The sequence below is a fragment of the Herpailurus yagouaroundi genome, unplaced genomic scaffold (assembly GCF_014898765.1).
Source record: "Herpailurus yagouaroundi ecotype Mexico unplaced genomic scaffold, PumYag 67569, whole genome shotgun sequence".
NCBI classification, from domain to species: Eukaryota; Metazoa; Chordata; class Mammalia; order Carnivora; family Felidae; genus Herpailurus; species Herpailurus yagouaroundi.
In genome coordinates, this window is record NW_024420375.1 from 3,027,214 (window position 1) to 3,039,492 (window position 12,279).

The 12,279-nt window shown below is 43.8% G+C and overlaps 1 protein-coding gene across 1 annotated transcript; it reads right to left on the reverse strand.

Moving 5' to 3' along the window:
- Positions 1-292: 292 nt before the first annotated feature.
- Positions 293-10,747, reverse strand: SNX12 (sorting nexin 12). Its single transcript, XM_040467694.1, has 4 exons — positions 10,471-10,747; positions 3,834-3,929; positions 2,558-2,682; positions 293-2,159 (listed from the first exon to the last, which is right to left on the reverse strand). Exons 1-4 carry the CDS (start codon positions 10,633-10,635, stop codon positions 2,057-2,059), a joined length of 489 nt encoding a protein of 162 aa, XP_040323628.1. The 5' UTR covers positions 10,636-10,747; the 3' UTR covers positions 293-2,056.
- Positions 10,748-12,279: the final 1,532 nt, after the last annotated feature.

Genomic DNA, 12,279 nt, shown 5'->3' on the forward strand with positions numbered 1-12,279 from the left:
TAGTAGAAACCCACAAGGTTAAAAACCAAATCTACTAAATCTGAACCAAACCACAGGTATTGAGCCCTATGGCTACTTCCTGCAAGAAGACGCATTACCTCGGTGACAAAGTCAATTGGGAGTTGCAAGAATAGGTAAATATCGCTACAGGCAGCTAGGATTCTGGTTGTTGTTTTTTTAATTTAAATGCCAAACTTAACTTATCACCTCAGGATACTGACCATGTTGTATGATTTCTGCACAATACCAAGAATATCCTAGACACTAAAAAACTTAAGCAGGAAAACAGAGGCTTGCTTCACAGTGGTTTAATATGAACAGAGTTGAATATGACATTGTCTGACAGAAGAATGAACAGTTTGCTGAATAAAAGCCCCGAGTCAGGATATATACACAGCAGAAATGGGGCCTCAGGCTTTCAGCACTTGTGCACAATGAAAGAATTCTTAAAAAAAAGTCAATAACAGAGGATACAAATCAAAAAGGCAGCAACAACACCAACATTTGGGAGGTGGGAAAGGGAGCACAGCCTCTCTCTAGGGGCTGCTCAGCCCCTGGTACAGGCTCAGCAGCTGGAGAGCTGATCTGTCTCAGGGAACTTCAACATTGAGAAGGACTCCAAATCCCATGTCAAAATCCAATCCTAAACTCTCTGATCAGGGTCTTGTCCAACTCCACAATCCTTTTCCCCAAGACCCCATACAGAGAATTCCGATCCTTCCATGATAGAGAGTCTAAGCAAAGAGTCCCCATTTTTGACATGACACCAGTTAACTTGCTCCCATCCCACCAATAGAGAGAGATATCAGGCCCCAGCAAACAAACCACTATCCTCCAGATAGAAGCCCAGGAAAGCTGCTTCAGACTCTTAAGATTTGGGACATCCATACCCAGCTGCTATTTCTAGCTCAAATTCTGGGAAGACTACTGGAGTTCCATGGGAAACAGGTACAGGCAGTTCAGTAACCCTGTGACCAAGCTGGGGAGGGCAGCAACAACTCTTGCCCCTGAGCCCCATTCAACAGCTCAAAGTGCTTAGGAGAAGTCAGAGACTGTGTGGTTTGTTCATGTGCTTCGGCCTTGTGGCAGCACTAAATGGGATGGCGGGGGTGGGGTGGGGAGGAAGAATGGAAGGAAGAGGGTGGTGATGCCCTTCCCAACCACTGGGAGGTACCTAGAAAATGATCCACTCCCACCCTTTAGGGAGTTACCTGGCAGTGGTGAGTTGTCCCCACCCCTCAAGCCATCAAACCCGCAAAGGTAACCTATAAAGTAGCAAGGGCTTGTGGGGGGGGGGGTGGAAACTTCTGGCCTGTACTGACTCACCTGCTGATGAGCGAGAACGGGCAGCCAGAGTGGGGAGCCACAAAGGAGAGGGGCTAGACAACAAGAGTTCCCCTACTGCCCTATGGCTTTCTTCTGACTCTGAAGCAGCCATGATGAGGGGCCCAGAAAACCCACACACCTTGCTCCACACAACAGACTGCTTAGACTCAGGAGGATTTACTGCCATGAAAAGCAACAAGGGAGAGAGAAAGGAACAAAAGAAACCGTTGAGAAAACTGGGAGCAGGCCTAGAGAAAACAAGAACTTCTGGGTCTCTACCACCTTCCCCAAAAGAAAAAAGTTCATGCAGGTAGGAAAGGCAGGGTTTTTCCCTGCTCAGCGTTTCTGGTTAAACCTAAGAGTAAGAAAATCCCCTGGACTTGCAGCATCAGTATGTATCCGAGTGCCCTACCAGCACAAGACCCCCACCCCCCATAAGATTAGCCTTCTGACAAGGGTAAATGCCCAAGGAATTGCCTTCCAGTCCAATCCCCCCACCCGCACCCCAAGCAAAGAGCATCTGCCTGTGGTCTCCCACCTCTTCTCAAAGAAGAGGATCCTAGCAGAGTGCCCACGGTGTAGTCAGGTACCAAGAAACACAATGCCAGACAGTCTATCAGGCCAGGGGATGGGCAGCCAACTTCAGATCAAAGAGACAGAGAGAGAGGCTTAGTGTAAAAATCAATGTCATTTCAGCAGGAAAGTAGAGGGCAAGTGGTGAGAGGGGCTCCTACTGGCGCACCTTCCCAGGGACGTAGTTCCTGTCAATTGCCTCCTCCTGCAGGAACATGTGTAGGCAGCGTTCATTCTGAGCCAGTGGGTGCCCAGCAATTCTATAAAGAGACCAAGATGGTTATCAGTAGTATCTGGGATCAGAGAGAATTCACAGAGCAATGGGGGTGTGGACAGGGGAGAAAGGGCAACATCAGCTCTTCCAGAGGTTCAAGTAAGTAGAGGACAGCAACGAGGCACCACTCCAACCCTGATGTTGTAGGAGAAGGGAGATAGACAGGTGAGGTAGGGAAAAATCCCCAAACACATCCAAGGCCTTTTCAGGCCCTGAGGTACAGGATCAGAATTCTGCTCGAAGGAATGGAGTTTTACTGTCCAGTCAGCTCACCACACAACCGGCAACACATCTTATTACACATCACAAAAGAGGAGACAGACAAAACACAGAAAGACCATGATGGCAAAAGGAGCAAGAGGAGTCCCCGGGAACTTGGCTTACTTGTTAATAAACTGTTCGAGGCCCTGCCTCCTTTCTTCAATGAAGGACTCCTCAAATATCCCTTCATCTCCTCGAAAAGGGAGCTGACGCTTCAAGGCTTTCCCAGGCAGTGGTGGTACTACAATCTGCAGGCAGACACAAAATATCAGCCACATGGGAGAGGATGAAGAGGGAACGAGATGGTGAAGCACTGTATACCTTATTTCTTATTAGACTATTAGCCAGGGTCTATCTTATCCCACAGCTGGCAACTTGTAAGAACTGAGGCCATAAGAACAGTAATGATGGCTTAGGTCAAAAATGAATCCAGGGGCACCTGGGTGGCTCAGTCGGTTAAGCGTCTGACTTCAGGTCAGGTCATGATCTCACCGTTCTGAGTTCGAGCCCCATGTTGGGCTCTGTGCTGATAGCTCAGAGCCTGGAGCCTGTTTTGGATTCTGTCTCTCTCTCTCTCTCCCTCTCTCCCTCTCTCTCTCTTTCTCTGCCTCTCCCCTGCTCGTGCTCTGTATCTATCTTAAAAATAAACAAACATAAAAAAATCCAAGTGATTTTATGGAAGGACAGATTTACCACCTCAAAAAAAAAAAAAAAAAAAGGAAATAAACTCCAAATATTCCTCACTTTCTTTAACAATCCACTAGTATCCAAGAATTTAGCTAGGTCTTTTCTGACACGATCTACACTTATATTTTTAGTACCTATATAAGTTAAGTTTTATGACTTTACTCACCACTGATTCAAGTAATATTTTTTCTTTTAAAATTTGTCCTGAACTTACCACTTTCAAGTTTCAAAGGGTATCACCCAGATCCAATGTGCTGGGATTTGATAGTGTTCAGCCTCTCCACTGCCTTTAAGATTTTATAGACCACAGGGGCACCTGGGTGGCTCAGTCGGTTAAGAGGCCAACTGTAGCTCAGGTCATGATCTCGCGGTTTGTGAGTTTGGGCCCTGCATCGGGCTCTGTGCTGACAGCTTGGAGCCTGGAGCCTGCTTTGGATTCTGTGTCTCCCTCTCTCTCTGCCCCTCCCCTGCTCTTGCTCTCTCTCTGTTTCTCACAAATAAATAAACGTTAAAATTTTTTTTAGGAAACCAATTTGACAATAAAGTTCATATTAAAAGGCGAAAGATTTAGACGATCTGAAGAGAAACCAGAGTATACTAAATTTCATATTAAAAAAATTTTTTTTAATATTTTATAGACTAGAATCTTATTCCTTATGAGCCTATGTAGATCTCCTCCTCCAAAGATTCCACACAGGGAATGGGGTCATACCTTACTATCTCGCTCCAGCTCATTTTTAAGCCACTCAAAGTCACTATAGCGCCGCCGTACACAGGACTCCTTCAGCTTGAAGATAGGTAGGTTTGTCTACAGGGAAGGAAAAATGAGAGAAGAGAGATGGTAACTAACGTTCAGCCTGTAGTGGCCACCTGTCAGAACCACTTAGGTCCCAATGAAGAAATAATTCCTGTGGACCATGCTCCTATAACTCCTTTAAAATACCACCAGGTAAATACCAATCCTTACCACATCCAGCCTTGTCACAGATGGTGACTAGAAGTCACTTGCTGCTTAGAATTTATCCTATAAATAGACTTGAAGTTCGGGCCCCTGGGTGGCTCGGTCGGTTGAGCGTCCAACTTCGGCTCAGGTCATGATCTCACGGTTTGTGAGTTTGAGCCGCGCGTCGGGCTCTGTGCTGATAACTCAGAGCCTGGAGCCTGCTTTGGATTCTGTGTCTCCCTCTCTCTCTGCCTCTCCCCCACTTGTGCTCTCTCTCTCTCAAAAATAAATAAAATGTAAAAACCAATTTTAAATAGACTTGAAGTTGTATGCAAATATGTATATGCAAGGGTTTTCATTGTACTTTACTTGTAATAATTATATATGTCCATCAATAGACAATTGGTTAAATAAATTATGCTATGCCTATACAGTAGAATTACTATACAGCTATGAAAAGAATGTGAAATATACATGTGCCAGTATGAAAATATATTAAGCATCAAATCAAGTTACAGAACAGTACATACAGCTTACCCCTATTTGGTTTAAAAAAAGGCTATGTATATTTACCCAAAGAAAATGAAAACACTAATTCTAAAAGATATATGAACCCCTTTGTTTATTGTAGCATTATTTACAACAGCCAAGCAACCCAATATGGAAGCAACCCAAGTGTCCATCAAAAAATGAATGGATGTGGGGCACCTGGGTGGCTCAGTCGGTTAAGCATCTGACTCTTGATTTCAGCTCAGGTCGTGATCTCATGGTTTATGGGTTCAAGCCCTGTGTTGGGCTCTGTGCTCACAGCACAGAGCCTGCTTGGGATTCTCTGTATCCCTCTCTCTCTGCTCCTCCCCCGCTTGCTCTCTCTCTCAAAAATAAATAAATAAACAGAAAAAAAGATGAGGGGTGCCTGGGTGGCTCAGTCAGGTAAGTGTCAGACTCTTGATTTCAGCTCAGGTCACAATATCTATGTTTGTGAGTTTGAAACCTGCATTGGGCTCCACAATGACAGTGTAGAGCCTGCTTGGGATTCTCTCTGTCTCCCTCTCTCTGCTCCTCCTCCACTTGTGCGTGCTCTCTCAAAAGAAATAAACTTTAAAAAGAAAATATGGGGGCGCCTGGGTGGCTCAGTCAGTTAAGCATTGGACTCTTGGTTTCAGCTGGGGTCATGATCTCACTATTCGCAGATTCAAGCCCTACACTGTGCTCTGCACTGGCAGCACGGAGCCTGCTTGGGATTCTCTCTCTCTCTCTCTGCCCATCCCCTGCTCACACTCTCTCTCAAAATAAGTAAATAAACTTTAATAAAATAAAATAAAAATATGAAGGGATAAAGATGTGCTACACACACACACACACACAGTGGAATATTACTCTGCTAGAAAAAAAAGATGAGATCTTGCCATTTGTGACAACATGGATAGACCTAGAGGGTATTAGGCTAAGTGAAATGAGCCAGACAGATAAAGATAAATACTATATGATTTCACTTATATGTATAATCTAAAAAACATAACAAATAAAACAAAAGTAGAAGCAGACCCATAAATAAAGAGAATAAACTGTTGGTTGCCAGAGGGGAGGGGGCTAGGGGTATGGGCAAAATGGGTGAACAGGAATGGAGATATAGGCTTCCAGTTATGGAATGAGTAAGGCATGGGAATAAGAACACAGGAAATATAGTTTTATATATATACATATATATATATACACACACACACACACATATACATATATATACACACACACACACACAGTATACATAGCACATGTACTTGTGGTAAGCATAGTGTAATGTATAAACTTGTCAAATCACTACGTTGAACACCTGAAACTAATGTACCATGTGTGTCAACTATACTTCAATTTAAAAAGGGATATGTAGGGGCGCCTGGGTGGCGCAGTCGGTTAAGCGTCCGACTTCAGCCAGGTCACCATCTCGCAGTCCGTGAGTTCGAGCCCCGCGTCGGGCTCTGGGCTGATGGCTCAGAGCCTGGAGCCTGTTTCCGATTCTGTGTCTCCCTCTCTCTCTGCCCCTCCCCCGTTCATGCTCTGTCTCTCTCTGTCCCAAAAATAATAAATAAACGTTAAAAAAAATTAAAAAAAAAATAAAAAATAAAAAGGGATATGTATACGTGTATATATTTGTATTTATGAATAAAATATTTATTCATAACAGTGATTGGTTTTGGAGTATAAGACTAAACAACTGGAATGGGTGGGAGGGTCACATTTTTCACTGCACAATTTGAATTTGTCACATGCATATATTACATTTTCAATTGAAAAGTTATTTTTTTAATGTTTATTTATTTTGAGAGAGAGTGCACGTGAGCGGGGGAAGGGCACAGAGAGGGGGTGAGAGAGAATCCCAAGCAGGCTCCATGCTGTCAGCGCAGAGCCCTACATGGGGCTCAAACTCATGAACTGTGAGTGAGATCATGACCTGAGCTAAAATCAAGAGTCAAACACCTAACCAACTGAGTCACCCAGGTGTCCCCAAAAGTGAATTTAAGTTCCCTGTAAAAGAATAAGAGAAAAGCACCTCCAAGGTATGATTTCCTCAAATCATACCCATTCCTCAAATTTCCTCAAATTGTCCACATTCTACAAGTCCGAGCTCAAGTCCCATTTCATCCAGGAAATCTTCCTGAACACACCAGCTTAATTTACTGGTCTCCCTCTCCTCTGAACTCCTATGACATTTATACTTTAGTAGTGTCTGACACACTATTGTTTTATGCATCATGTTAGTCTTGCTACTTAACTAAACTATAATTTCATTGAAATCAGAAGCTGTCACTACTTCTGCATCTCCCTAAATGCAGACTATGCAAGTTACTCAGTAAATACTCAACTGATTAATAGAAGCCCTAGGTATGTTTACCTTCTCCCTGTCTAGAAAGTACGGCAGAAATAGCAATTACATTAAGTTGGGTTACCATATCTTGCTCCCTCATATAGATCAGCTTATTCCCACATCTTAATCATTGATAATTTTCCCAAGGCTCTAATGGCAACATGAACTACCAACAAACAAAAAGCCCTGATCCTCACTCCTGTCTACAAGTTCTATATAGAAATGGCCAACCACATGTATTAAAGTTGACTGTATTTTCCACCAGCCAACTCGTATCAGCAGATGGAAATAAAAGGAACTAGTTTCTCTCCTGAACTATGACCTGAGCCTCCACAACTGCCTCAGGGCAGGAAAAGAACATCTCCCAGTTATGCTAGAGCTTCACACAGTCCTCACTACATCATGCTTTGTAGTCCTCATGTCTGGAAACTGTCTTTCCAGGATCCAGTTCTAGGTATAGGTCATCAAAAGCTAAATAACTAGCCAACTTATACTAGTTACAACTCCACCTATGATCAAGGTCCAAGGAATGTCAATGAGTTGAAGGAGAGTGAGATACAGGTAAAGCAATGTTTTATTACAACCTATTCTTTAGGAGAATAAATGAAAAAACTGGAAACAATGGTTTCTTTGGAAAAGGGAACCCCTAGAGGGCAGAGGGTGGAAGACTTAGTTTTTACAGTACATCTTTTTTGTATCTTTTGAATTTTGTACCATGTGCATATTTTAACCATTTAAAAGAAAACATTATAAAGAAAATACTCAGAACCCTGCAAGAAATCTGTATGAGTATCAAATAATCACATTGTACACCTTAAACTTACACAATGTTATATGTCAATAACATCTCAACAAAGATGGGGAGAAAAATAATACTGCAAGAAAAAAAGAAGTGCTTTGGTATCATGTAATTCTAGGTTTCCACCAGAATTCATTACAAATACTGTGATCCCCAAAGAGTAGAACCTTAACAAGTAGGCTTTTACAGAAGCTAACAGAACAAAGGGGGAAAAATGCTGAGTAGCTGCTTCCAAGGCATAGTGAAACCATCCACTGCCATTTTGTGGACTTCTTCCTTTGACTCACAAAACTCCTATTCTTCCCCTACCCCCACAGGATGGTGACAATAATGACCTCTCATCTTCACACCTAGCCATGTAAGGAAGGGGCCACTATGTACTAAGATAGTCTCCCAGCTCCAACCTACAAATCATTTGAGGAAGACAGGATTGTGTAGTACAGGATATACAGAGTCGTTGGCTCTGATCAACACAAAGTCAAGGGAAAGGAGAGACAGAAACAAAATTCAAGTCCACAGGACAACTGACATTTGAAAAGTTCCATACACATTATGTGAAGTCACCAGGATACCTCTCCAGATTCCTAATTTCTTGGAAGGGTGGGAGGGGGGAATTCTTTCCTGAGCAAAATAAGAGAACACCTCCAGAAATATTTAGTTATTATATAAAGAAGAAAGTCAGTGCCATCTGCTTCTACCATACACAATGTTTAATTCCCAAAGCCCAGTCTCTTGAGTCTCATACTCCCTAAAATGCCTACCATGATCAATCACCTAATATAGCAACTAAAAACTAAATGAATTTACCAACTTCTCCCCTACACAGAGTTAAATTAAAATATTAAGTCTAGATAGCCATACAAATTAATATACACAATACAAATTAAAATTCACATAACTAGGAACTGCCATCAAACCTATCATCACCGTACAATTAGAAATTGTGAAAAGGATAGATGGAAAGCTTGGTGGGTAAAAAAATATTGTGCACTAAAGTTTTGCAACTAAGCATTGCCAAAGAGACTGAAGTGTAATGCAAAGAGTATGATGGGCTTTGGAGTCAGTCAGATCTGGGTTCAAATATCAGCCCTGTCACTTACTAGCTATGTGTACTTGGGCAAGTTACTTAAACTGCATTCCTCCTCAGTTTCCTATCTGTAAAATGTCATTTTTGTAAAGATTTAGAAACTGAACCCTAGTTCGGTGCCTGGCACATAGTAGGCACTGGATGAACAGTCTCTGTTGTTATTAGAATGCCTTAAGAAGAGAGCTGTTTCATTCATTATCCCTAAGGCTCTTGGGTAATGGATGGAGATGTTGTCTCCAAAACCCCACAGCAGAGAATCCTCACACTGAACAAGTTATGCCCAAGCTTCCTCAGGTAATTAAGTTCTCTATCACTAACAGTTCCAGACTTTTGATCATATTTTGAGGGATCTAACTTCCATTCTTCTCCAAAGAGTTGATTTCAGGTAGTTCTTATATAGATGAGTTTTTCTCAATTTTTGCTTCGATTTTCTTTCTTCAGTTTGGACTTTGTGAAACTTGGAATTTGGACACCATTTCTCAATTAAATTTCAATGCCCATGTAGGAGACACACTCTCTCATTCAATTCATTCAGTCAAAAATGAAAGCACATACACTCTTTTATAGGTCTTCAAATGCTGTTTGAGCAGCATGCTGTCCATAGAGAATATTCTGGCCCTCTAGTCTGAGAAAAAAAAAAACATAAGGAAAATTAGAAAATGGGCCTCTAACTTTTCTTCCTGTAACCACTTCAACTGGGCTAAAGAACGTGCAAACCACTACTTTATCTGCACATTCCATCCTTGTAATGTGGACTAAGAACTAGAGAATAAAGTCCTCTGTAGTGCACACTGGAAGAAGCCACTCCTGGGCAGTCCCGAAGTGTCATACATTAAAGTAACCGCAGACAACAGTCTTAATCCAAAAAGTTAATCTAGAACAGAAAGGGCAAATGGCCATTTGTATACAGAAAGCCCAAATGGGAGCCAATACTGAAATACTGGCTACTTCAAATCTAAAGGATCAGCACAGGATGCTTTGAGTACCGACTGACAATCCACCAATCCCAGGGCAAGGCCAGATTTCACCGTAAGACACAGCATGTGATACCTGAGAAAACTTAAGCAGAAAACATTTCTCTCCTTCAGATGCTAATTCCACACAAGTCTGGGAAGCACTCGGTGTCAGGGAGACTCCCTTTCTTATTTCTGCTCTACCAAGCCCACTCTCTCCCTTTCCTGGGGTCTATCTTCCCTTCAATGCAGGCTTTGCTTAACTCCATCATCCCAGGGAGACTTCATGAGGAAGAAATCGGGGCTTCCTGCCCTCCCTCTTCGTATTGACTTCCCACAACCCAGTTTAGTTATGGGACCCAGCGATATATCGCCTTGTCTTTCCATTCCCCAGCCCTCTGTCACTCTTCCTTCTCTTCTTCTGTCGCTGCACTCAGGGTTCCTATTTCCTTGAATTCCCCACTCTAATCTTCTCCATCCTCCCCACCCTATCCAGCCAGGCTTCACTTCTTGCTCATAGGTACTTATTTTCCCTCACCCCAGTCCGATGTCCCCCTCTGGACTTTTCTGTATCCTAGGGCCACAACCGAGTCTGGAGACCTCTGCCCCCAACCCCCAAATGACCCCTTCGAGCGCCTTCTGGCAGCCCCCGCCCAGCCGCCTGGTCCTCCCTCAGCTGTCTCCCTCACCCCGTGACTCACCCGCATGCGAACCTCATAGGTGGTGAAGCGCGCGCGGCCCACGCCCACCGTCTGTGGATTAAAGATGTCGATCTCGAGGAAGTTACTTGGCGGCCCATAAGCGTCGGTCAGGTCCTGCGGCTTCGAGTTAAGGCGCCGAGTGTCAGCCACTGCCGTGTCCGACATCTTTCCGAAGGAGAGACTGGGACCGGGGAAGGGGGTGGGGGACAGAGGCGGGAGGCAGGAGCGCACACAGCCCCTCCCGCTTGCAAAATAACCAGCCAACCCACAGACAGCGGCGCCGCGCACGCGCGCCCACGCACGCACGCACGCACGCACGCGCACGCTGCCTTGGCCCCGGGCCCGGCACCCTGAATAGCGGCCATGCTGAGGGCTGTGAGTCCTGTACTTCGGAGGCCTCATTCAGGCTTCCGGGTGGTGTTTGTGGCCGCCCCGGAACCGGCATCTCGGACACGCAGCGCCCGATGTCCTGGGAAGCATTAGAGGCGGGATCCGCCAATCGCTGCTCCTCAACCCAAGAAATTGTCTTCTACCCAGTATCTATCGGCAGCGGGCACTGCCCCGCAAACGGGGACCTTGCAGTGATAGGCCGAAGCCCCGTGACCTGAATAAGTCAGGGTTTTGCGCGAAAATAGAAGGGTGTTCTCCAGAGGGAGGGGTTCCAACCATAATACTAAGAACTTAGAACGCAGCCCTGCCACTTGTGCCACTGATCATTTCAGTTCATTCCACCCGCAACTGAGCATTCTGCACAATGGTGCCAGGGAAGCAGCGGGGATGGGGTAAATATGATTGCTCATTCTCCCTTTCCAGGAAAATCGGGGCATAGCTTCATCCTCCACTTGTTACCACAGAAAGCTTAAGCCCAGATGTACTCAGATATATTTCTCAGCATATTGAAGGCATTTATTTCATATGTTCTGTCTCTACTCTGCAGAACACCATACTTGGCACTGCTCTGAGGTTGCTTGCAGCCCATAATGGAGAAAGAGTACGTATCTAAATGAGAAAATATCCATAGACATATTGATATTTTTTAGACATATTGATATTTATATGATTAATTTATACATGGCGCACATGAAGGGGTGGTGCCCCACATTAACAGTGGTGATTTTAGGTCATCCTTTCTCCTCCCTGCACCTGCCTCTTCTGATTTTTCCTGTACCACTGATGCCTGAAATCCTTTCAACAGAGTACAAGGCCCAAATTTTCACAGTTATTTAATTCAATTTAACCGATATCTACTAAGCAACTACTTATGTGCTAGGCAACATGCTAAATACTAAAGTTGAATAAGAGCGACCCAGCCCTCAAAGAGTTAACATTCTAGAAAGGGAGACAAGGAAATAAAACTAATGACAAATACAAAATAAGTGAATGTTTAAAGCAGCACATGGGACATGAATAATTGGAGGAATTAGGGAAGGCTTCCTGGAGGAGGAAACATCTGAGTTTGACAGACATGAAAAGACATAAAGGACAAATAGGAGTGGAAATGGGGAAAGGCAATTTCTTGCAGAGGGAATAGCATGTGCAAAGTCATCCCAGTAAGAAACAGCATGTTTTTAGGCAATTGTGACCAATTCAGATACTGTAAAGAAAGTGCTTAGAGAGGTAGGCCGGCTGGGGACAGGCAATGAGGGTGCTCCTTCTTTATGAAGCAAAGGATCTCTGGCTTTACAAAGTAAGTGATAGGGAGCCACTGAAGGATTTTCAACAGGAAAAAAAGACATGGTCATATTTGTGTTTAAGAAGGATTATTTTTCACGCAACATGGAAGATGAATTGAATGAGACTAATGATGAG

Bases quoted from the DNA above. Each gene is read 5' to 3' on its own strand.
- SNX12 (XM_040467694.1), bottom strand. From the start codon at position 10,635: ATGTCGGACACGGCAGTGGCTGACACTCGGCGCCTTAACTCGAAGCCG. The intron at 3,930-10,470 runs GTGAGTCACGGG...CCTTCCCTGTAG, and splicing joins CCTATGAGGTTCGCATGCGG to ACAAACCTACCTATCTTCAA. The intron at 2,683-3,833 runs GTATGACCCCAT...GTCTGCCTGCAG, and splicing joins AGCTGGAGCGAGATAGTAAG to ATTGTAGTACCACCACTGCC.